Raw genomic sequence first — 27,948 nt, 5'->3', positions numbered from 1 at the left:
TTAGATACAAAACCGAAGCTGAAAAACCATTACCGCGCACATCGATTGTCGTTTTGGCTCAATCTGGTACCAGATTTGCATAAGCCTGGCGGGGATGATGTTCCCAGCTCGCACCACGAGCTCGACGAGGACGAAGAAGAGAATGTTCCTGTGCCGACTGTGAAGCCACTTAATCCTCCACAGCGAGACCCCGCATCTGCCAATTCCAACTTTTCCTTTTTCACCACACAAGTATTTTCGCTGTTGAATTTTTCCACTTACGGGATTAACAATAGCACCAGTCGTCACAACGTTCATAAGCCGATTCCAGTGACAGCGGAATCGTCTGAGGGGTCCGAAGATGATGGGGGTGGTTCACCACAGGAGGACGGTTTCGCCGCCTACAGTACCGCACTGAGCGTGACGATAGCAATCGGATGTAGTTTGCTTATACTGAATGTGCTTATTTTCGCCGGTGTTTACTATCAACGAGACAAAACGAGGTTAAACGATTCGAGAAATAGCAAGAAGCGTAACGAAAACGGTCAGATGCCGAACAACATTTGCGGCGAACTGGAAAGTCTCACCATCCATGCGAAAAGCGATCCGTCAACGATATTGGGACATCACCATGCCTTACAGCATCATCAGATGCCACCGCCGGAGTTTGCAGATCTGCCCCAGCGGGCACCGCCTCCACCGAAGCATATTAAATCGGTTCCGGACGGTACGATACTGTCGCAACATGCGTTACAACTAATCGGTAACAACTGCGGGACGCTGACGAAGAAGAGCTGCGTTAAGTCCAACCTGACCACCTCCAATCAGGCTCAGAATGCGATGGACGAACTGCGGGTGTGACGTTAAGTATCCTTTGCCATCGAGAAACAATCTCGATGCGAGCACCGGCAGCACCACCATCATCCTCGCCACCAAAACAATTTACATCGGCCATATTTCGAACAACAGCATCAGCATCATGAACAGCATGAGCAGCAGCTTTAGCGCGCTGTCGAAGGCCCATTGCTGGAACTTACATCGCCGAGAATTGTGAATCCGGAGAGCATTATCAATTAATTAATAATTGATGGGCGTACTTAGGTATAAATAAATAATAAATAAACAATTGTGTACATACTACGGATAGGAGATACTGCACTTACACCGACACCAGGCTCACTCATTCACTCCTTCGCTGACTCTGTAATGATTTTTGCCCGCACTGCTACGATTTTAGACGCGAAAGAACGGAAGGATGTGAATAATAAATTCCACTATCAGCATCTTAGCTGTGGGGGAACCGTTCAGCTCGAAAGGTTTCTGTTCTATTCAAGTGGTGCTTTTTCGATCCTTATTTTTTGTATATAAATCGGAATTCTACGATATAATTTATCACCGGGAAGCCAGAGAGAAAAAGGAACGATTAATAATTAACTTGAACCCACTCTCGGAAAGTGAGATATTCAACGGTGCAAATTGTTGGCCTTTCCTGCTATTTTTTTTATTTCCGGAGCTTGATTATATGGATGATACTGGTTAGAAACCTAGCAACGCTTGGCATAGTTCTCTGCAGATATATTTTTCCGCCTGATTAACGGCAGCATCATCAACATTCTGGCATCGTTTTCCACCATCGGTAACTAGAACATAGTTCAATGTGCCAGATTTTCTACCGTATACGCTGAGGCTGCAGTGGACAAAAATGTTCATGAAAGTGCTTCAAACGAATACGTTTGTGAATTACGTGCTCATAGGCCCGTCAATACTGATACATTCCAGAAAATTTGAAAATTTCAAATGAACCAAGATCTAATGTTTTGTGAATAGAATAGGTACTAAAAATGGCAAACTACGAATTTGCAAATTCAATTGGGCATGAGATATTGGCAAACAGTTTTCAATTGCATTATGAATTCTCTATTTTTCGTCTTTTCAACCAATGCGTCGGCTTTCGCATGACAGCTTGAAATATGCGACCAAAGCATAGATTCTTCACTAGCGTGATATTTTTTGATGAATTGCTTCAATTTCGGCTAGCATTTGCTAATAAAATTATCTACATCAGCCGCTTTTGCTTTGTTTAAACACACTTCCCAGAAATGGCTAGCCACACTAACACCTTAGACTCGAATTTCGATTTGTCAGCATCTTTAACCCTTAAATGCGCAATGTTGTTTTAAAACAACATTGCAAAAACCATCTCAAAATTATCGTAGCAACGTATTAAAACCGTGAGACAATTTTCAGAAAATTTGTAAAAAATTTGTTTGCGCCTTTAAGGGTTAACATCGTCTGGCGTTGCTTCAATGCTGCCAGTGTAATTGACATCATTTTCACTTTAAGGTGCGAAAATATTAAGTATGATTTATCATTAAAAATGATGAATTTTTCATTTTCAAAGTGTTTACGGTGAAGTGTAGGGCAGCAAATTGGTATAAATTTGGGGTTGTTTCGTTGTGTATTCTAGTGCTCACTAACCATTATGATAAATTAGGTTGTTTTTCTTCAAAATACAGTGGACAGTTATGCAAGAAGTAATCAATTTTAGAGCGAATTTGTGCGTTTTTTTTCAAACGTTGTATTTGTCACTTGATAGCACATATTTCATTTTTGCCATGGTGGCAATCTTCCAAAACATTGAAAACAGTTGCGCGCAAGATTGGCTTGTCTTTAAACACTTGAAGAATTTATTTTTAGTCGTCCAAACAGGTTGACAACAGATTTGCGTAAATACAACTTGTACGACATTTTGTTGTAAACAACTGTACAATTTGAGGTTAACAGGAGTATATTCAGGTGTAGTTATTTTTTTGTACTTGTTAAAGCAGTACACCTGAGTTTAGTCTAAAAACTTTCCGAACCGATGGTACAATAAAAATGATGAAAAATGGTGTCTCAAGTACGTCAGGATAGGTTTTTATGAGCATTTGAAATTTTTTGTCGTATCAATTATAAAAACTGTCAGTGTTAAAAGTTAGGAAAATTAGAAAAGGTCAAGGAAGTGCTATTTATGGCATGCATTTGACTGGTGAATTGAATGGCATATTTAGATTTTTCGTGCGCTCGTTCTCAATTTATGCGCTTTATGAATCAATAAAACTGAAATAAATATTCAAGAACTGTTTTTTACGGTCAAGATTCGTTTTTCAGCTTACCGGAATTCGGGAAATAAAACAGAAATTTCTCTGGAAATCCGGGTAATTATAGGAAATTAAAAAGAAATATTATTCGTATTATTCGTAACCAATTGATTTAATTTTTTGAAGTAGAATACTTCTAACATTTCAATACAGGTGCCCCGTTTCAAAATTGTCGGCCGAACATTTACCCAATTTTTCAAAACGTGAATATCTGCAGTTGTACTGAATAAATGAAAAAATAAATGTATTCGCTGTCTGATTGGAAATATCCACAACAACTAATTCCGAAGAATGTATAATTAGTGCAAATAACGAAAAAAATGGCTTTTATGAAAGCAGTACTTATCTACTTCATGATTGGTCCGTACTACTCGACCCAGTAAACTAGTGTTATTAGCACGGCTCCTTTGTCGTCAAATGAACTGCGACACACCTGTAAGTCATGATTTAGAAGGAAAAATCAATAAGGGAGATGGAGCACCTGAGAAGCTCAATCAAATATGTACGTGAAGTTGCAAATAGAGGTGCCACGTGTCCATTTGAATCATTCGTCGCTCGCCTTCCAAACGAGCAACATCATAATTGTAACGTCCGGACGGTACAATAAGCGGATAAACACTGTTAATCGGGTTCGAATTTGCATCCCTGCATTTCTCTTGCAAATATCGTCCTGGAATCATCCCAAACGTCTTGCTTGGAGTTTCCGATGACAATTTACGGCACAAGTTAGAAGGGAAATATGAAAGTGTATTCCACTTCATTGTGATTATGTCAATGACATCACTCACCCATCTTTTTGTAAACAAGATGAATCTCGCCCAGTTATTAGCAAATGCGTGTTTGATACACTACAAATAGGAGTGTGACGCGTTATTAACTTGTCACTCGGTTCTTACAATGACATCTTCTTTTAGACTACAGTGGAGACCCGATTTTATCAGCAACCGTTTTTATCAGCACCCGATTTTACCTACCCCCAATTTTATCAGATTTTTGTCCCGATTTTATCAGCTTCATATGAAAATTGATAGTTGGTAGTTTGATGGGCTCTAGCAGACGAACCAAGTTGAATTCAAGTAAATCCTTTCTTGGGCATATATTTCTTATCTTAGAGATCCGAGAAATGCAAACATAAAAATATTATTTTTTTTTAAATTTTCCAATTTTTTTTTTCCCTTAAGGGGAATTTAAAGTAAATAATCAGAAAAGGTTATATCTAAGGAACAAAAAAGAATATTTTAAGAGCTTCGGTCTATTGAAAAGATAGAAAAATATATGTCCCGATTTTATCAATGTCCCTGTTTTATCACCTTAAAATTCGCCAAGGGGCTGATAAAAACGGGTCTTTACTGTATTTTACTTGGTTCTATTACCAAAATTGAGATTCGATTGAGGTGACACAGCGAGCGTCTCTACTTCAGCTGTTGTACGAATGATAATTCGTCTTAAGCCCTCAAAAAGGCAAGGGGTCTCAGAGGTCCGGCTAGTTACAGTTCTCTAGTTTCAATGGACTTGTAATTTGAAATACAAATGATCGAGCGTTATCGGGCCTTCGATTCTCTCACTGATAAAACAACATAAAAGAGGTTCATTATTTCATTCGGTCTTATGAGTTATGCTTCTTTAAGTTACAATTTTAGCTGCCTTTTTGAGGGTTAAGAATTTCCGCATTTCGTTATCTCAAATCGTCAAATAAATGATTCAGCTGCACCAGGGTGTTTGTTGGCGTACAATATGAGATACATAATGCAAAATAATTGGAAATTTCTCAGATAAAAGTATCTTTTGCAATTTAAAACACAAGACTAGTACGTTAAGTTCTCAAATGAGAAACATATTTATTACAATAGTGAAGCTTCCATTTTCGAAAAATTCTAACGCAAAGACAGCTATTTCCCAACTGCTTAATTAAAACAGTTTAAAACAATTACTAAATTAACGTGCTTCATATTTCATCACGACTGGTGGTGAAATATATATAATATACTTATAAGTAGAGTAATTTTGATGTTTCTAGAATGCTGATACCTCTCTGATAGAGATCGAGTATATCAATGTTAGTCTAGCTATCAGAAGGTTGGAATAATATTAATTTTTAATTTTAACTTTTCCCTTACAAATGTGCACAAAGAGCAATAAACACCGGTGAAAAGTTGTGTAGCTCGAAAATATTACTATGTACAAAAACTTGAAAACCAAAAAAATGGAAGAGATGCACAACTGCTCAGAAAGAGTCTCTTTGAAGAGCCACTTTTTTATGGTACATCTTATTGGCAAAGTTATGAAAATTTAGAGCCATAGTACTCAAGTGAGAACAAGGATGTGATGCATATAAATCGGAAAACTAGAAGTAGCAGGGTCATTAGAAACAGATTTAGAATCTTACGGACTAATCTTTTGTCTTCTGCTGGTAGGAGTCGAGCTTTGGCAGCATTACTACGAATCGCTCAAGTCTACCGCCATGTCTTCCGGTAAAGACCGACTTGTCCCTCTTTCCCACGAGAACCGGAATGAATCGAAATAAAAAAGAAAACAATTTTATTTTAATTTTACGGATATCATCCGTTTAAAAAGATTTTTGATGAAAAAACTAAAGATCAGTTGACCTAAGCGATTTCCTTGAGTTGATGCTATGGCTATTTCAAGCAAACTTGAGCATGTGGTACCAAATTAAATGAAGGCATTCTTTCAGCAAGATATAAGATTCCAACCACCAGGTATACGGCTGAGAAATTACTGGTAGCTTTTATCAACGTCACAACATTCTATATATTCATGATCGTATCTTGACGGAGTCCTGGGTTTGCGCAAAACAATTCCTAACCCATTATTGGCCAACCTACTATATATAGTAGATGCTAAGAATAACTCCTATTACTCAGCCAATAACGCATAAAAGGCATTATCAATGTGTTAATATTATTCATTTACCCTTGCATTTAGAGAAGTTAGAGTGATTAAATCGGTGTTTATGTTTTGTTTTTACTCAATTTTCCCTTAAGGGGTATTAAGTGTGTTAGACACACTTTTGTCAGGATGAAAAAAATCGTATTTTTTGTAAATTAGATATTCTGAAATTACATACGCTGAGGACAATTTTCTTAAAATTGCATTAAGATCGGAATACTACAACTTGAAATACAGCTATTCATTGACCAATCGTTGGCGGTGCGTAGTGTTTGATACGCTTGACCGTTGACTAACTGCACCGACAGTATAACTCGACTATCCCGGAGTTGTATTCTGTTCAGAAGTTCAATCGCGGCGATCATGATATCTCAGGAACTAATTAATTGATCAATCTGAAATTTTCACTAGTTGTTCCTTATTATATCAGCTACTTTGTGTACAAAAATAATTTTACTAGAATGGCAATATCATTCTTTTCCAATCAGAAAACTCAATTTGTGATGCGCATGAAAAATAAGTTGGGCAATACAGGTAATCTACATATTTTTTAATTTATTTTTCATGTCCAAATTTCTCTTCAATTACACATGTATTCCATATTTTAAGAATTCAATATGTTATACACAATCTTAAAACGTACTGATTGGGCTTCTAATGAATATGTTAGCAATTGGCCACTTCATTGAAGACTAGTAAAGCGATTTTTCCCATTTCATTTGCGTATGATCGTAATTTATTAAAATCAACCATTTATCTCAATAAACTATACAAGATCAGTAAGTTCTAACTGAAAACTAATAATATTGGTTGGTTGGTTGGATTCGGGACTGTAGAATCTGATTTTCTGGGCCGAATGACAATGTTTAAGTTCCATGGCATGCTGTGCCACAACAAATTGCATTTCAAATGCAACCATATTTTATAACAATCCGATACAATCGCTTCCTGAAACTCCCGAATTCGGTTCTTCGGATTACACATTCATCTTATCATTTTCCACATTTGGGTGCTCAAAGTACATCAACTATATGATCTACGACTCATATTGAAAGTAATGCGGACAGATTTAACTCCGATTTCGGGTATTCAGTTTCCTGGACTCATGATTGTTTTGTCTGTTTTGCATTGATGTTGCCATCATGTGACACATGAAATAACGTCCCCATGACGATCTACGAGGATCCAGTAATATTTATCAAAATTTTACTGCTGGTTTCTGAGACTCATGAGTCCAGTTACTAGAATCGATGATTGTTTATAAATCCTGTCATGTGTCTCATTATATTAATAAGAGTGAGAGATCATGTTTGCAGTTATACGGACATCTGTGCACATTTTACGACCGGTTTGCTGTATTTAGGAAACCGGACTGAAATATATTTTCAGAAATACTTGGATGGTTTTTTTTTCATAAAACGTTTATTTGACACGCAAAAGCTTTTTACGCCGGGGGTTTTTTTTACGTAACATGTTACAAAAGTTCTTAAGACTATCACTTTATAATAAAAATTCACTTTCTGATGCTAACACTGAGGATAATCATCATTTTGAATATTTTTATTTATACTCTATTTTCTTGAATTTCATTGTAAACCTATTGATAGTTTTTCTGTAATCTTTGTTTATTTTTTTTTCTTTATTTATATCGTTTTATCTAACTTGACTAACAGCGAGGAAATCTAAATTGTTTCTGGGTAGCAAGGGAAAAAAACTAGAAACATTGTGGGGATAATTATATTTGAATATTTATTGTTTTCAGGAAATGATAAATATGGCCCATGTATGTAAGATCTCGTAAAGCGAGGATATCACGAACAGGAACATAGGGTGGTTTTCTTCTGGCTCGTAAGGAGTCTATTAATTGGGATCTGGCTTCACGATATTTAGTGCAAGACCAAACAACATGTTCAATGTCTTCGTAACCCTCTCCGCAAGCACATTGATTATCTTCTGCGATCCCAATACGGCGGAGATGCGCATTCAACGTATAATGGTTAGACATGAGTCTAGACATCACACGAATGAAGTTTCGACTTACATCCAACCCTTTGAACCATGCCTTCGTTGATACTTTAGGGATAATTGAGTGCAACCACCGTCCCAGATCTCCATTGTCCCATGATGTTTGCCAACTAGTAAGCGTCCTCTGACGAGAAGCGCGATAAAATTCATTGAAGGCAATAGGTCTTTCATATACGTCACCGTCCAGTGCCTCTATTTTGGCTAAATTATCCGGTCTCTCATTACCTGGTATGGAGCAATGAGCGGGAATCCACACTAAGGTAATTTGATAAGATTTATTTGTTAATTTAGTTAAATATTCTTGTATCATCTTCAAAAAGAACGGAGCGTGATTATCAAGCTTTAATAAGTGTAGTGCCTTAATTGTGCTGAGGCTATCTGCGAGGATGAAATAATGGCTCGGAAGTAAAGTATCAATGATTTCCAGACTATAGTGAACTGCTGCTAGTTCGGCTGTGTAAACAGAGGCAGGTTATGCAAGCTTGAAAGAGATTGAGGTGTTATCGTTGAAAATACCGAAGCCAGTAGCCTCATTGATTCGTGACCCATCAGTGTAGAACATTTTATGGCAGTCAATGTTTAATTATGAATATTTTGGGGATCTCCAGAGAGCGCAGGTGATCCGGGATTCCACGAATTTCCTCTTGCATGGACGTGTCGAAAAATAAAGTGGAATCGGGAGTATCTAGTATATTAACACATGTCATAACATAACTAGAAGGCGTTATTTCTTGTGACATGTGATCGAAGTACACTGTCATGAATCTGGTTTGGGATTGAATCTCGACAAGTCTTCCAAAATTTTCAATTACCAATGGAATCATAACCTCACATCGTATAAGTAAACGAGAGGAGAGATCCCAGAATAGATCTTTTAAGGGAAAAACTCCCGCTAGACTCATCGTATGTGTCGATTGCATGGAACCTAAGGCGATTCGTAAACAGCGATACTGTATTCGTTCCAATTTAATAATGTGAGTGTTTGCAGCTGAACGGAAACAGAAGCACCCATATTCCATTACTGAAAGTATCGTTGTTTAATACAATCTTATCACGTCAATTGGATGAGCACCCCACCAAGATCCGGTTATTGTTCAGAGAAAATTTATCCTTTGTTGGCACTTCTTTATCAGATACCTAATGTGGCCTCCCCATGTACCTTCAGAATCGAACCAAATTCCGAGATATTTAAAGGTCATGACTTGGGCTATCGTTCTACCAACCAACTAAAGCTGAAGCTGAGCTGGATCACGCTTCCTTGAAAAAACAACCAACTCTGTTTTCTCCGTAGAGAAATAGATGCCTAGCTTCAGGGTTGTTAATCGATAATTAATCGTCATCGTCGATAACGTTACCCACCCGTCAACGTCATCGGAAACTCCGTTAACGATAATTTATCGTCGGATTCATCGTAATCGTCGATAATTCATCGGTGGTTATCGCGATACATTTTGCGTTACTTTCCCGTTTATTGGAGTTGAAGTTGATGCGGTTAACTTTCAATTGTTTTGAAATAAATAACTATTGGAGGACATGTTGTTGGCAGTTGAAAATCAATAGTTTTGGACATTTTCTATGCACAGGGGGGTCCGACGATGTGTCAAAATGGAATTTTTGTCAACTTTTCGGGAGTTTTATATTGAAAGGAAAGTTATTGGCAGTTGACAATCAATAGTTTTGGACATTTTCAATACACAGGGGGTTCGACGATGTGACGATTTTATATTGAAGGGCAGGTTGTTGGCGGTTGAAAATCGATAGTTTTGGACATTTTCAATTCACAGGAGGATCCACCAGTGCACAGTGTTTCCAAAGTGGCAAAAAGGCGAAAGAAATTCTTTGAACCACGAAAAACATTTTTAATGCTATAGTGTCTTCAGCAAAGTTTATTTATATTTTATTGCATTTAAAAAGTATTAGTTGGGTGATTAATCCCTCTAAAGCTGAGCAGCAAGTTTTTGTTTGGTCATTTATGAAAATAAAAAAAATAAAAAAAACTTTAAATTACATTTGTGGAGATTTCTTTGATATACCCCTGAAAATTGCTTTTAAAAAATACTTTTCCTGGTAATTTTGTGGAATTTCAAAATGTTCCAGGATTTTGTTCAGCATAAGAATAGAAGCATACAGAATTTTTGTAATGTAAGTTTATTTGTATCTCTTACAACTTAGAAGTTATCGAATGTTTTAGTGCCTAAAAAGCAATATTTTGGTATGGAAGCCGCAAATTTCCGCAGACGAATACCAATACGAATCTGTAAAACAAACACTATCAAAATCGTTTGGTGGGCTCTAGCCTACGTTCAAGTCAAATTCGAGTAAATTCCTTCTTTAGTATATTTTTCTTATCTTAGAGATGCAAAATATACAAAAATAATAATACTGTACTGTAAGACCTCCTTAAGAGAAATTTTTACTAAATGATCAGAACAGGTTAAGAGGCTTTGTCGAGGGACTAAAGAAGAATATTTTAACCGCTCCGATTTATTAAAAAGAAAGAAAAAATATGTTAGTCCAGGTGTTTGCGTTTTGACTTCGTCTCTTTGGAACCAGAAAAAATATGTGCCGATTTTGCCAATGTCATCGATTTATCAGCCTAAAATTCCCCAAAGGGGCTGATAAAAACGGGTCTTCACTGTATTCAAAAAACGACTAAAACTCTATTATGAGGCCGTTCATAAATTACACTACATATTTAAGGGTAAAACAAGGAAGAATGAAGCATCTTGTTGTCTACAATTTTGCGTGTACTTTCCCGAAAAGTTTAAATAATTTCATTTTGACGCATCGTTGGGCCCCGCTGTGCATAGAAAATGTCCAAAACTATTGATTTTCAACTGTCAACAACATGTCCTTCAATAGGTATTTATTTCTAAACAATTGAAAGTTAACCGGATCAACTTCAACTCCAATAAATGAGAAAGTAACGCAAAATGTATCGCGATAACCGATGAACCGACGATGACGATGAAAACGACGATACAATTATCGACGATGACGATGAAGGCGACGATACATTATCGTTAACGGAGTTTCCGATGACGATACATTATCGTTAACGAGTAACGCCGATAAATTATCGTGAAAAATGTATCGTATTAACAACCCTGCCTAGCTTCAATGCCCAACTTGATAAATTATCCAAACTATCTTGCAGTGGTTGTTGTAAATTTATGGCTTTTGGTCCTGTAACAGAAACCACGCCATCATCTGCAAGTTGCCTTAGAGTGCATGGGCTGACAATACAATTATCAATGTCATTCACGTAAAAATTGTAGAGAAGGGGGCTTAAACAAGAACCTTGTGGGAGACCCATGTAACTTATTCTGAATGTTGCAAATCGCCATATGAAAAATGCATGTGCTTTTCTGACAATAAGTTGTATAAATAATTATTTAACATTGGTGAAAGACCACATTGATGTAGTTTCTCTGAGAGAACATCAAATACTTGGATGGTTGATACAAGTGCATCTTTATAGTCTATTCTAATGCTTAAAGTTCATAAATTGCTTTCATTTGATGAGGCGCTGACGGTGGGAATATTAAAAAACACTTTACAAGCCCAAACAGAATATTAATGACTAATACCTTAATAATTAGGAAAGGAGTCGAAATAAGAATATTTTCAATAAATTTAATTCATATAAGCAAAAAAAATTGTGGCATTTTTTTATGGAACCGCTATAATTTTCTTATGAGAAAAGTTGTTTCACACTGCTAGGTAGGTTAGATTTTCAAAATCAGTTACGCGGTATCAAAATTCTGCAAAATAAAGTACCATGAACAATAATTCTGTGAGAATTTTGCATGCTTCGATATAACGTATAATTTTTAAACCGAGATGTACGTTATATCGAAGTTTACCTGTAATGGGTTAATGTAGATACAGAACAATTACAGGGCTGCGAAGACCCTACCGATCACTGAGAATTTTTCCTGGCAGGAGCGAATGGCTTATGAGATCAGCACCATACCTTCTGGGTCAGCGCGGCCCTTTGGAATTAAATTTGGCGCTCCAAAGTTTCGAAGAATTATTTTGAGTGTACCTTGAAATGACACATTGATCCTCACATTCGGTGGATCTACACAACAATTAATGGAGCGATACTGGCACATGAGTGCCTTTTGTGGTATCAACAATCTGGTCAAAGTTAAACCTTATTCAGCGAAATAGTCTGACGACGAATACTTGTACGTTCATGATAACACTTACTCCTGCTCTAGAGGTACTCCTAGACATTAAACCACTATATGTGACTCTGAAACAAGAAGCAGATCTACTAGCCACACAAGAGAAACTTGCGAATGAATTTGTTAGATCAGGCGCTGAGTCTGACTTCGTTGGTCCAGAACCAGTTTAAGCACCGTCAATTAGTTGGATAAAGCACAAGATTCGCTTTTAAGCTGCATTCGAACATGCCAACCATTGGCGTAGCTTGAAATTTGTCTTCATACAAAGCCTCTTCTGCCAGATGGTAGTCCGAAAATGCCAAAGAATTTGTCACATTTTTAAAGCACAATTGCAGTGTTCTAGTCAGGGTACTGACTGGGTATTGCAAACTTAATTATCGTATGGCTACTATTCAACGTGCTGAGTATTTTTCATGAGTTTCTTGAATCCGATTGACGAACTTAATATCATTTGATATGTAACTGGACTGCAGTAATGCAATTGCCTCTCCGGATTTTTGGTTCTCCATACATATACGAACCTATATACAGGGAGCTAAAATTCAAGAATGTGTCCTTGGCCAAGTGTGGTAAAGAGTTATTGACATTATCAATAGGGTTCATTATTCCTCCGGGAGTGAAGAGTCCAGGCCGTTCACTGTTTTGTGTTGTGATTTTATTGTGTTGTAATTTTCCATTTCCTTACCTTTTTCATTCACCTTCCTTTCCCTTCTCTCAGGAAAATGATAAGACGCAAAAGCAAGTCAAGGTACAAATTCGAGGAACATGAGGAACGAATCCTGCCAATATATTGTCCGTACTTTTCCAAAGGATACGCGACGATTATTTTTCGTCGCAGCAAAATTCGTAGCGCTATTCGGCGCACGATTCGTCGCAATGTATTTCTTATGGGATGAATGACACTTTAATAAAAGGTGGTGCAATTTGTGTAAAACCTTACTGTAAACAATACGTACCAAAAACCTAAACCTACAGAAGCACAGTTTTCAGTAAGTTTTATTGACAAATTCAGTTAAGGTAAATAATTAGCACACATTCAGCTTGGGTAATACATATTTTTCGACGTTTTTAAGCAATTATTATTAACTACGCCTATTCAATTCGTCGCATCAAAACGATTGAATGGCTCTTTTCCAACGAAACGTACAAGATTCTGATTCCCGAATAGTCACCGCAAATAAATATGAAGGAATGAGTATCCAAATATTTACTTTCTAGGATATATTGGGTAAACTTATCAAAGATTACTAGATCAAATGCATTTGAGTACCAAGTGATTCAATTCGTGCTAACCTGTGCTAACTATATCCAAATTGAGTTCTACAAGATGGCGATGAACTCATGGCGATGTTGATTTGCTGAAGTCTGACCGTTTCAATGTTATGCAAAATAATAATTCCGCCAGTATTAAAAACAGATGATCCGGAATAGAAATGTAGAAATACATAATGAATAGATCGCCACTTTGTGGCAATAAGGTTGAAATCGCCGAGAATTATGATTTCGTCAGAGGTTTGTTCCAAAGGAAGAATAGACGTGAATGTTTCAGAATGATTATCAGTTAATTCAATTATACGGGTGAGGGGCGACACCTACAATTTGATAATATAAATGGTTTCGCTATTCAGGAAACTTCCAACTGGCGCCATTGACTGATTAGTGAACGTTTAGAAGCTTTCGCCCTGTAACAAACAATTCCATGGGGAAATGGTTGGAAAATGGTTATCATTAACGTTAGCATACTTGCTCAAGACGACAATGTGGAGGGAGACTTCTATTCTCAGGAACAGTACAGGGAAGGCTGGTGATATTGGATGGGGGGCTATCATATTGCTTTCTACGGTGCGTCCCGGTTGCGGCGAATTCAAAGATATCTCATGTTTTAAAAACTTACAGAAACCCCGCTCTTGATGAAAGAAGCACGTCGCATCCGGCCAGCTTTCATAAAATTACGTCCATTTTGATAAACTTTATCTCGCAACTGAATTGCTCGCTAAAAGGCATTTTCTACCTACAGCATATATCTCTATTTCGGAAACGATGATGGCAATTCGCGATGACTAAATCTAATATTTTTTAGCGACGCACAGTGGCCGGAGGCTGGCCAAAACCTTAAAAATTTATTTTTGAAATATTGATATTTTATATTTTTCCTAAATTTCTTATGTATTGAATGACGTACATTCGAAATTTTATGATCATTGGATAAGAACACGATTTTTAACATGAGTTTAAACGTACCAAAGTCCGGATTTTTTAATGATTTTTATTTCCGAAACCACCATTGCGCTGTTCACTTCAAATGCATGTTGTTCTTTTGATTTTGTTCCGATTTTAGCACAACTAGTTTCATTGTGTAGAGGAACTAAAGAACTTGGTTATTGAGCAAAATACATTTAGTAAATTTGCTTGGAACTATGACTTTTTAGTTTAAATATGTTTAAGGTGGTCAGATCAAAAATACTTTGTTCACCAATGTATTCTGTACAAATTTCAGAATCATTTCGGAACGGTCACATAGTATACATTCTATGTGAAATTACCTCTACTTTTCGAATATAATGGTCTCGTTCTGCGCCTAGGTGCGCAAAAAGGTTTAAGGAGATTTTGAAGCTTTGTTGCTGATATGGAGACACATGGTGTTTTGTGTAAAATAGTTAGACAATCTACAGTAAACCAACACGTTATACAGTGGATTTAAAGTAGTGTTCTTCATTTTTTATGATACTGTTGACATTGGCGAACAGTAACGGAAAATCTATCATGAAAACGGGATCATAGTTATAAGAAAGGTTCAATGACACTGTATGGAAAAATGCATTTAATATTTTACGACGTTTGACATCAAAAATGAGCTCAGCACCTCAAAATTAGCTTAAATTGTGATTTTCAGCCAAATTAGGTAACATTTGAGGTTTTGTCCGACTTTTGTTTGAAGAGCCGCCACTGTGCGCCGCACAGTGGTCCCAAGGAACAAAAAAGGGGTTTTTTTAGATTGCGTCAAAACGGTTGACTTTAGCAATATTATGCCTTTGAGAAAGTTTCTTGGAGTAGAGCTCCCCTTCTTTCTGTTTTATCGGATTGATGATTAATCCCCCTAATAGTGAGTTACGAAATTTATTTTCTTCAACAATTCAGATAGACAAATACTTACTTCAGCAAAGTTGTAGAGAAACTTGTTACAAACATTTTACCTGAAGACTTCAACTCTCTAACTTTTGAGGTTTTTGAGATATAGGACATTATTTGTAAAAGGCCCCTTAAAAACTGTTTTTTCATCATAAGTTTTCTTATAGATTTTTTCCATTATATAAATGTTCTAGAACATTGTTTGGACTATTAAACTGCTTTACTTTGCCGAAGACGGAAACTTGCTATCGCTAGTATGTGTGGAGATATTCACATTTTTTGATTGAAAATAGCTCTTTTTCCAATGCCGATAACTTTTAAACGGGCAAAAACGGGCAAACCACTTTATAAACAAATTAAAGTGCGAGAAAAGCACACCAAATACTGGAAAAATCAGATCTCCCCAAGGCGGCCCTCTGTGGAAATACTAGAGCTGAAGTTTGTCTATGCTAGAGCTGTTCCGGCATTAAATACATCGCTATATATTACTGTTAGCTTTGAAATAAAGGGTTAAAGTCGCAATAATTAGCCTTTCCTACTTTTGTAAGCACGTCTTGAGTAAATACCCAAGCAACCAAAAGTTGATATAAAGGAGCTGCTAAAGCGTCTCGTTTTAAGTAATTTTGCAATACGTTTTATGTTCTAATAGCGGGTTAAGCAGTTTTATTAAAGCTTTAGCAGCTTGAAAGTTCGCTAAAAACTTTTTGTGAATTTTAAAGTGTGCTTTTTAAGTATTATCTACGCCTGACACCGGAAACTGACAATTCCCTTGCGCCTACTTCATAACAATCGCGTAAGTGCAACTAAACGGCGAGTAATCAATTGCATTTAATGACTGAATGAGACAAACTTCAGCTCTAGTATTTCCACAGAGGGCCGCCTTGGGGAGATCTGATTTTTCCAGAATTTGGTGTGGTTTTCTCCCACTTTAATTTGTTTACAAAGTGGTTTGCCCGTTTTTGCCCGTTTAAAAGTTATCGGGATTGGAAAAAGAGCTATTTTCAATAAAAAAAAATGTGAATATCTCCACACATACTAGCGATAGCAAGTTTCCGTCTTCGGCAAAGTAAAGCAGTTTAATAGTCCAAACAATGTTCTAGAACATTTATATAATGGAAAAAATCTAGAAGAAAACTTATGATGAAAAAACAGTTTTTAAGGGGCCTTTTACAAATAATGTCCCATATCTAAAAAAACTCAAAAGTTAGAGAGTTGAAGTCTTCAGGTAAAATGTTTGTAACGAGTTTTTCTACAACTTTGCTGGAGTAAGTATTTGTCTATCTGAATTATTGAAGAAAATAGATTTCGTAACTCACTGTTAGGGGGATTAATCATCAATCCGATAAAACAGAAAGAAGGGAAGTTCTACCCCAAGAAACTTTCTCAAAGACATAATATTGCTAAAGTCAATCGTTTTGACGCTATCTAAAAAAACCCCTTTTTGCCTTTCCCATATAAAGAAAGGCTATGCAATCACTGTAAAAATCGACTTTTTAACCGAGGCCCGGAGGGCCGAGTGTCATACACCATTCGATTCAGTTCGTCGAGATCGGCAAATGTCTGTGTGTGTATGTATGTTTTTTTTTTTTACAATGGAGAAGACCTTTATGTCCTAGCCCAGTACACGTGCTAACGGTAGGGTCCAATCTACCACACGGGGTGCACTGGGGGCGTGTCGGACTCGAATGGTGACCAGCCATTAATACCGACTAAACTCCATTGGGCTCCGCCATCATTCCTCCCAGGAACTACCTCTCGGTATTACTTCTAATCGCAGATCTAGATCACTGATTGCCAATCAAACATTCTTTGAATATATTGTCCACTATCGACGATTCCGGAAGTCCGGAATTCCGGGCATATTCCACAATTAAAGTCAAATCGGTTCTTCGGTGATGACTGAACCGATTTTCTCAAACCAAGTCTCAAATGGAAGGCAAAATATGCAGTTGAGTATTGCGTCGCCGCCCCCCCCCCCCCCCCCGTCTTGTCCTTACACCTCCCTCCTTCATCACTCCCCTCCCCTTGGACCACCCTCACGCCGCATTTCCTTCATCCATCCCGTATACCGAAATAAGATGAAGGATTTCTGACGCATCCTCCACTCCCACTCTACTAACCCCCCATTCCCTACACGTTCAAACCCATTCCACCAACCATTCCAAATTATAATCACATGAAGATAACATTGAACTCATGCTTATTAAGCTAATTAAATATTATTCTTTTGCCTTTCTCATATAGAAAGTTTATGCAATTGCTCCAAAAACCGACTTTCTAACCGAGGCCCGGAGGGCCGAGTCTCATATAACATTCGACTCAGTTCGCCGAGATCGCAAAATATCTGTGTGTATGTATGTGTGTATGTATGCATGTATGTATGTGTGTGTATGTGCAGATTTGTTTACAAAATGTCCACATCGGTTTCTCGGAAATGGCTGAACGGATTTTTACAAACTAAGATTCAGATGAAAGGTATAATATTCCCATAGGTTGCTATTGAATTTCATTTTCAACCGACATCCTGTTTCGGATTACGAGTTGAAGAGTATGGTTACAAAACAAAATTTGTTGATTTGTCCACATCGGTTTCTCGGAATTTTCTGAACCGATTTGGTAAACTTGATTTTAAATGAAAGGTCCATCAGCTGCATTTGAATTTTGTGTGGATCCGAGTTCTGGTTCCTGAATTACAGGGTGATACGTACGATCACGCAGCAAATCCCGATTCTAACGAATTCTGCGATGTATGTAAAAAGGTGAAATTTTTTCCAAAATGTAAACACAACTGTTGAATTTGTAGATCTAGGTCACCAACAGTCATTCAAAGGCTCTTTGGCCACACTGGCCACCATCGACGGATCCGGAAGCATCCAAATTCAGAATAACGGTTATATTGGTTTCTCGAAAATGGCTAGACCGATTTGGTCAACTTAGTCTCAAATAAAAGGTGTTGCGTCCCTGGAAACTGATATTAAATTCCATCCCCATCCGACTTCCGGCTCCGGAGTTACGGGTTGTGGAGTGCGATCACATAGAAAACTCCGATTCAAACCGATACCGCGATGAATGCAAAAAGGTGCTCTTATATATACTTACGAAGTGTAATAAGAATGAAAGACATTTCAATAATGTTATATTGCACGAACCAGCTATTAAATCATAGTTTGGAGAAATGAGAAAGGCACAATTGCACCTCTAGGTGGATTAAAACAGGTTTTTGCTCTTTGGAACCACTGTGCGCCGGAATGAGCTTGACTTATGAATACATTTTCAACATACCAACGTTTTTTTCTTGTCACATGTTAGAATTGGGAACAATTGTCGATTTTCTGTCTCAAGAGTGCGCTTAGTCCTGGAAAGTTTCAGGACCGGCCATGATTTGGGAGTCAAAAGTAGTGTCGCAACGATATCGTTCGAAAATTCCCCTCCCCCTTATTTTCTGCTTTTCTCCATTTCCGCAGTTAATGCTGCAAGCGCTATTTTTATATGCCTGTCAGCAAACAGCATGCCTTGCTCAAGGCTGCGAAAGCCGCATTCACCGCAGAAGATATCATCGCAAATCCACACAAAGCTAGAGTATATTCGCTGAATCATTAATCATATCCAATTTCGACGAGTGATAGTTGAATACGATGCCAGCATGATTTTATCACTGAATCCTTAGCATTTCATCTGATTTAGTGTGGTTACCGTTTCGAAGCATGCAATGACAGATTGAAGCCATCGCGGGAATCCGATATGCTTCAATGGGCTCATCACAAGAAAATGTTTTCTCTCTGCTGACGGTACTGCGTGTAAACAAGCCAAGTCACATGCTAATTAACTTAGTCAACTTACTCCGAGATACAAACTGGGTACCGATTGGAAACATATCCTAAATATATACATCAAAACACGACTCAAATGTACTAGTACAAAAATAAACAAACCGAATCACAACAATGTTACATTGTTACCTAAAAGACGTAAAACGATTATAAACTTCTTCTAAGATATCTTTCACATAAAAGTTTTAATTTAAGAGGCGAATGACTCTCAGGTTAAACCGTCATAAAAATTTAAAAAAACAAAATTTTGCAATTAGAATTTTTTAATAATTTATCTCATAGATTCGTCAAAAAATATTGTGTATTAGTTAGTACCATTGCTAAGAGGTTTCGAGGAATAACCCTCTCCTTTCCCCCATCCATGTGTTGGAGATGCGAATAGTCGTGTATAAACAAGAAAATTCTTCCATTCAAAAGGCACCTCGTATTAAGGAAATCAATCTACTACCTCCTGTAATCTGTAAAGGATCTGTTCACTGCGGCAACCCTTGTGCTGAGGCAATTATAAAAAACACAGTTACAAACAAACAAACCCACAAACTCCACTTAAATCTATGAATATTTGAACAAAAATAACCCCTCTCCCATCTTTCCTTTTTTACTTCAAATTTTCTGAATATGAAGTACTACTGTATAATTAGGTTTTGGCAACTTTGCTTTATTGAACCTTCTCTCCCAATCCGGAACGCCCGCACCTTTGCCTTGTCCCCTATTATTAGGTTTGATGTAATGGTAAGGCCGAATTAAGTCATTTTCAACAAACTTTCGTAAAACACCGAAAATGTGGCAATCAGGATGGTCCAAACCCCACGTTAAAGCGGGGCCAGCAAGTATATTTAAAGGATTAACGTCTTTTAGCACAAAACCAAAACTAGTGATTTTATATTTGCACTTTTGAGACACAATGGAAGGATGCCAAATACTTTCCAAATCGTGTGAGGTCTCCCTTTTGAAAGCATTTGTCCGTTGATGCTGTCGAATGTGAGACCACCAACTCCCGAAGAAACTCTCAAAGTGATACGGCACGTTGATCTTAGACCACTTGTCGAGAGATAACGTTCCATTCAGTTTTACTAATCTTGATGAACTAATCTTATGATCTGCCTTTCTTTCGGGCAGCATGATTGTGTTGTTGTGTCAAAATGTCTTGCACTACGACTCGACCGTCTAGAAAAATGGTTCGAAGATGCGTCAGCTCGTCCTCTGGTATTAAAATCGGCTAAAGTTGCCATAGTACGAGTTTTTTAAATTTGCGGGTATCCTGTTAAAAATGTACATAACGGTTAACAACGTTATTAGAGATACACGGAGCTAATTCGTATATTCGTACCTCGATTGTGTCATCGCCCATATATATACAAATGTACTGACATCTTGTTGCCACATTGAACGATATATTCCGTTTTGCGGGAGAAACCCTTCTGTTTGATTAATGATCTGGACCGCTATATATACCGTACGCAATGGCTAACATGGTAAAATTGTAGGGTGTAAACATTGGCCATGTTAAGCGCCATTTGAACGTTTTATAATTTTTTCACTTCACACACAGCTGATTTTAAGGGACATCTCAAAAAGTAAACAGGAATACAATTTGACTATAATAGGGCCACTTTCTGCTTGTAATCGTCACTCATTTTTTCACGATCGATACAGTACCCATGGTTGCGTTTGTGGAAAAAATACTAAATAGTGCTATAAAAATATGAAAATACCAAATAAATCCATTTAATTACCGGTTAATAAAGCCTAGTCTATCTTCTAATCTCATCTTATAGTAGCCATGTGATAATTCAGTTTGCAATGCACAGTCAGTGTCGTGACTAGAATACTGCAATTGTGCTTGTAAAAATGCAGCAAATTGAAGGTGTGAGTCAAGAATTACCTCAACGTACTCGACATGATCTACGAGAATAATTTCAGAATAAATCCTTCGTTGCATAAAAAGCACCATTGATATTTTATTTGAATTAACGGATAGTCCAACATGAAGCCACCATTGTCCAACAACTCTTGGCTTGTTGCATCAAGTCAAAAACTGTGTTAATGTAAATACCGGTGATTATTATATGATAATCATCTATGAAACCAAACACATGTCGCAAACTCAAGCTGTTTGTGACAGCACACCATCTTGAGGATACCCGCAGACGCTCAATTTCCTTACATATATTTATCTTAACGTTGAGCACTGATATCAGTTGCTAAGCATTGTGTGTTGCAAGACTACAAATAAGAACTTTTTTGAAAATATACTAGAAGTTTTCATATCCTCTTTGAAGTAGCACTTATACGGACTTATACGGAACAAAATGACCAAGAATCAGAACTACCCGAAATGAACTCAGGGGCAGTTGTCAGTGATGCCCCACTACAGCCTCGAAAGTATGTGCTAAAAGATAGTTGAGTACTACATCTTCGTCAAACGAGTATTCACCAGTAGCAGTTCTAATGAAATTGACATGAAAATCTTTCGATTTCGAAAGTAACTTTTTTAATCCTCCAGTTCCGTTGATGCTTTAGACATTTGTGCTGAGGCTTTTCCAACCACTTCGCTCAGAGGATCGAAGGGCATTTTTGTATGCTTTGCGAGTAAACTTAAAACCTTGTCCCTTCGTCTGCAATTCCAAACTCTTCTACATAACTTTTTGAGTGAAACAAGTTCGGCATTTCACCACGCATAACACTAGAAGCACGCATAACACGAAGAAGACAAGGCTCTTGGTATGCTGCTACTACCAATGTGTTTGTTTTATCACCGACCTCATCCAAGTCACTTGGAGATTCAATCGTTAGAATACCCATGAAACCTAGTCGCCGAACTCACTTCGTAGAGGTTCGTTCGTAGATTTGGGATTACGATATGTGACGATATCTAGCAAGACGTTTAAAGGATCAAAGACGATGTACTTATTATCAGATACCGACGGTTCGAGCACCTTCGATACGAGCCAGTTTGCCAACTCATGCGTAATACCGTCAGAACAGAGAGTAACATCTAAGACATCTTCTCTGCCAGCTCCTGCAAATGTTGGGCGATTTCGTACATTAAGTATGTGTACATTTGTACTACTTACGTATTCCATTAATTCGGTGCATCTCAAAATGATATCTGAGCGGCCTCCTTTGAAAACGAAAAAACAGTTTTTTCTCGCTGACGTTTACACAATCATGAAAATCAATCAGCGTATTCGGAGCATTGGTAGAGTGCTTTTTATTGATGTTATTGAAGATTTTGTCAACAGTATGTCCGGCGAAGAGGTAATCGGAGGAAAATATTATTGCAAAGGGCACGAGGGCGAACGTTCATATGAAACGCACTGAGAAGTTCGATCGTGCAAAATATCCGAAATTGTCGTAGCACGGAGTATGTCCCGCCGCATTTACAATATATATCGAATCCAATAAGCAAACCACGACTTTCGTAACTTGGCAGCTGGCGAGGGTTGTTCCAAGGCAAACGATGAAGGACAAACCGAACAAATCTCCGCTGAACTATCTAAATTCCATAGGCACCGTTGAAATAATGAGGGTTCCACACAACTGAACCATATTCCAGTGTTGAGCGATCGAGTGAGCAGTGGAGGGACTTCAAGCAGTAAATATCTGAAAAGGGCTTAGATATTACGAACCCCAAACTGCGAGATGCTTTTGCGACAATATAGCTGATATGCTGCTTAATGTTGCTGCTTATTCGGGATTATTAATTGCTTTTCCATATCATATTCATGGTTTTTCTATGGGGTTATATGGTATTTGAACCCATTAGAATTTGCTCGGGAAGACAACCGTTAAACAAAAGTTGACGTCGTTGAAATACAGGAGCAAAATCAATGGACTGAGGTGGCAGCTTTGCGGAATACCAGATGAAGCAAAGAACTCTTCGGACACACAATGACATATGTCGACTATTACGGAGATATTGTTGCATTCAACGGATGCAATATTAATACCCAATCCAAGTCTATCCAACTTTGCCACTGCAATAGCGTGATTAATCTTGTCGAAAGCAGCTGAAAGGTCAGTAAAGATAACGTCAGTTTGAAGGCTGTCAGACATGGCATCTGTTACATAGGTTGTGAACGATAGAAGATTCGTAGATGTTGAACGTTTCGACATAAATCCATGCTGAGTCTCGAAGATACATTGTTTGCAGTGGCTGAAGATGGGTTCCAACACAGCCATTTTAAATAGCTTAGGAACTGCACTTAGCGTTGTAATACCACAGTAGTTTTCGACTTCCTTTTTATCACCTTTTTGCGAACTGGAAACATAAAGGAGGATTTTCAGAGTTCGGGAAATATTCCGGTTGTTAGCGACAATTGAAACAGATCACAAAGAGATTCAATTAGACCGGCAGAGCATTTCTTTAAGAATAATAGTTGGTTTACCAACTGGGCCTGCCGCGGTTAAAGCCTTCATTTTGCCAATCGCCAGTTGTACCACATTATTGTCGATATTGATAGAGTTCAAAGACTGGTATGATTGCCCGATCAGAAACACATAGGAGAAATGTTTCAAAACACTATCTCGCATTATTAGTTGTTATAAATTTCTGTTATTTTAACTACTAACGAGACCTAATTTATAACACAATATGTTACAAAAATTGTGATCTGTTATAATCATGTTATTTCATTCTGATCGGGTATGGTTCATTGAGCGCCGCACATGAAACCTGGGTCACGAACGCGAATAGTTGGCAAATCTCCCGTGAACTAGAGCTTGTACGCCCTCCATAGCCCATCGATGAAGACAACCCGGATTCTTTTCTTTGCTCGTTTACATGCTTCCAGAACGTTAGTTTTTACAAACCTCAACTATAAAATAAAGTTATGGTATCCACAATAGGAATTCTAATTTCTAATTATTAAATTAAAATATAACATATTAATAAGGCGAATGAATTCAAAGAAACTACTATTTTTATTGCTCTTCTATAAATACCAGAATTTTTCCGTTTTCCGCTCAATCAGTTTTACTTTCAGATAAAAATAAAAATAAATACCCCCACCTGTAATCGGACCTAGTCTCAACATTGTTACATCTTCAACAGCTCAACACAGGTTCTCTGGGTTAATCTAACAGCACCCCCAGGTTAATCCAAATCTGCCCGGAGTTGTATCAACTCGAAGGTTTTCCTGTATAAACGTGTTGCATTTTGCACACTGTTAGTTTCAAAATCGAAACTCAGACCCCTTCCCCTCGCAATGTTTTTCTGGATCCCCTTACCCTGATTACGATCGTTTCCAGGTCGCGTATTTAAGGACAAAAAATCGACTTCGTTTTTATCCGCTTACTTGTTAGTATTGAACCTCTAAAATAGTCTCCCGCAATATCGGTGACCACGCTGGACTTCTTTTGTTTCAAACAGCCATACATTCCTCGCGCGTATTTGCTGCAACACACGCAGATTTCAATTTTTCGGCAACAATTTTCGAAAAACTGACAGCGATAAAAATACAGTGTAAACAATACACTCCAAACTACTTCTACTCAAATTTTCAGGAGAAAACACCCAATGGGTTCATTTCTACAGCGTTTTTTCCGTGTTGCAATTTGATGTGGGACGCTAGGGCACCGCAAAAAAAATAATTTAATTCTCAAAGCCCCCCCCCTCTCATATTGCGACAAATGTCAAAGTAAGCTCAGATGCCAAATTTCACACTATTTGGACAATTTTAGACCCCCGTCCACTTCGCTTGAATTTTTTTGAAATTGGTTCTATGGGAAAACATGGAGGAAAAATACATTAAATGCTATAACTTTTTAAGTAACAATCAGAAATTACAATTTATACCTCTTTTGAAAGGAAATAATCTTAGTATTTGAATGGAGATATTTTTGTTTCAATAAAAATACAGGATAGTGGGGTACTGGGTCATTTTGGCCCCAAAATCCCATATTTTTAATGATTTTTCTGCTCCGTGATGCAAATCATACATATTTTGTAGTTTTTCTAATGTGAAAAAAACTCAGAAATCGAACAGAACTCTTTTGACCTTAGTCCAAATACGAGAAGTTGGAATTATAGGGCTTTTTGTCATTCATGTTAAATTTTATAATTTTCTCATCTCTATTATTCTTCAATCAATTTTCATAAAATATAACTTTTTGAACGTGTAAAATTCTGAGGAATAAAACTAAAATAAAAACGATAGAAGTAAAATTCAGAAACATCAAACTTTTTGATTTTGCTCTACAAATCTCATTTTTTTCATTATTTGTCCTAATACCTCAACTTCCCCTATTTTTCCAGGAATTTAACTTTTCTTATGTGATCCCTAAGCATATTTTACACTAAAAGTAGGAAATTAAATAAGAATTTTGTTGTTAAATGGAGTTAATATGTGCGATTTTACTAATCAACGAATTGACCTGATTTTTTATGAGACTGCACTGTGTAGTTTGTCTTTGTGATCCACAGAAAACTGAATAAAAAAGTTTCTCCCTATTATTTTGAAGAAAGGTGAGCGAATTTGGCAGTAAAATATGAGAGTTTTCGGTTTTCATGAAGCCATTTTCCGAAAATATTTTCTATTTTTGTTGGTTCATCGAGAAACTACAAGTCTAAGATTTACAAATCGTATTGAATTTCCTGTGTCAGTCAATTTTTTCAAGAGATATCGTGTTCGTCGCGACGCTCCTCGGCGTGGAACTGGTTGGACGTCTACTCTTGGAACGCTAGTATGTGCGCTCAATGAATGTATAAATAGATCTTAACATTACACAAAAGATTCATTATTGCCTTGCCTCCAAAATCGTAAAACAATATAGCTTTTGGTTTGAGCACTTTACACCAGACGCCCCCTTAACGAAATTGAGCATTAGAGCGTAGAAATTGCGCAAACGCTGGCCAGATTTAAATACTGAAATTGTGCAAATTGAAATGTTTCCGGTTGTGCAATTTAGTGATTTCGAGCATAACTCACCCAACCACATACCTTTTCCTCAATAATAAAACGAACGTTCACATTATGTAGGTACCAGAATATACCTGCCGCAATATGGCATACCCTGGTTTACGAATCACTAAGTCCATCGTCTATTCTTCATTGAAAAGTCTTGCCAAATTACATCGGTGAGCTTGTTTACATAAAAGTTGAATCCAATTTCGATTGGTTCGAAAGAAATACAAAAAGTCCATCAAAGGACTATAATTCAATTTGTACACCTTTCGAAGCTCGAAGCCTAATTTCGTTCGGCCAACAGCCGCCATCGTAAAGTTGAACTACCATGACGCTAGAAAAAAATCCACGACGACAAAAAATGGCTGCGCCACGTTGGCTGTGGCGGCAAGCTAAAGGGAAATAAACAAATTTTAACTCAACCTGGTTACCGAGGAGTTTTTTTTTAATATTGCTTTCTCCTGAATATTTTACAGTAGCAGAAAAGGCTATACACAACAACAACAGCTTGCACTGAGTTTTCCCGTATTCTTCCAGTCGTTCTCTCTCCTTCCTTCTCGCACTCTGTGCTGTTGGCGTAGATCGGGTTGTTCATTGTTATCGGAAAGAATGATTGATGATGGTATGTTTTCGGCAGAAGTATTAAATATAGGACCAAACGACGTCTTAAATATTAGGAAGTAATAATAATATTAATAATAACAATAAAAAACATCCTGTACATAATGAACATCTTCTTACGATGTAAGCGAAAAGGATAAGATGAAAATATGTTGTTCGACGATGTGATGTTAGCACACAATGCAACTGCCGAGGTAAAGTAGATCGGGATGATTTTAGTAAAATATTTCTGTGATGACAATGACAAGAGGATCATTTGGAATCCTTCGGGCGGATCGCGTTATATCTTTTATTATTAGTGGTCTAGGGGTGGCGTTTTTTTCTCTTCTTGTATAATGATTAATTTCGGTTCGGTTCGGTGTTCAAGGGCACGAGAACCGCGAAGAAAAATCGTATCGTACAAATTAGGACACTTTGAGTAGGGTAGCAGCAAATGCCGAAAAGTTTCCTCTTTGTTTAACGGCAAAGCTCACATAGAAATTTAGATGAAAATTTTAATCATGTTATGCACAATAAAACCTATCAATCAAGATTCGGTTCCCTAGAAATGTAAAGGCGCAATCCTTTGAGTAAAATCAAACGGAGCGACTGTGTATTTGTTGATTTATTGTTTATTACAAAATTTATAGCATTTCTTAAGACTGAAACTCAAATGTGGGAAAAGTATTTTAATTAAAAAAGAAAGAAGTGTAATTTGATACAGTAAGAGGCGAAAAACCAAGCAAACTTCATTAGAATAATGAGAAGGAAACAAACACTACGAAAAATGAAGAAAGTTAAGTTCTTCCTTCGGGTGGAACCACTCCCCCTTTTTAACTATAAGTAGCTACTAATAAAAGAGAAACGAAGAAAAACTTCTCTACAAACTTACTTTTCTCAATTTCCCCTAAAGTGAAATTCTTGGCAACCGGCGAAGCCGAAAAAAAATGTTTGTGTAAGTGAAATTGGATTGATACAATCTGCATGATGGCAGGAGTTATAAAAATGCACAGAAAGACAAAAAACAGATTCCATAGGATTAAAACTGAATGAAATTAAAAGAAACCCTGTATTTGTATATAGCACAAACCCTAATGAGCTAATTGAAGCTAATGAAAGCAAACACCCACACACTGAGAAGGAAATTGAAAAAAAGTTAAAATACTGAAACAACTCTAGTATGTATGATGAGAGCCATACACGCAAACTGACGAAGTTATTTGAAAAATAAAATCAA

General features: G+C 37.3%; 1 protein-coding gene across 1 annotated transcript in view; it reads left to right on the top strand.

The window, feature by feature from the left end:
• LOC131683504 (neuroligin-4, Y-linked) overlaps positions 1-27,948 on the top strand; it is a 181,236-nt gene extending 153,288 nt beyond the window's left edge. Inside the window, exon 11 of the mRNA XM_058965533.1 lies at positions 5-27,948. Coding sequence (XP_058821516.1) covers positions 5-840 — 836 coding nt within the window. The 3' untranslated portion in view covers positions 841-27,948. The remainder of the gene's footprint in view (positions 1-4) is intronic.

The sequence above is a fragment of the Topomyia yanbarensis genome, chromosome 2 (genome assembly GCF_030247195.1).
Source record: "Topomyia yanbarensis strain Yona2022 chromosome 2, ASM3024719v1, whole genome shotgun sequence".
Classification (NCBI taxonomy): Eukaryota; Metazoa; Arthropoda; class Insecta; order Diptera; family Culicidae; genus Topomyia; species Topomyia yanbarensis.
This window is presented reverse-complemented; position numbering and strand designations above follow the sequence as displayed.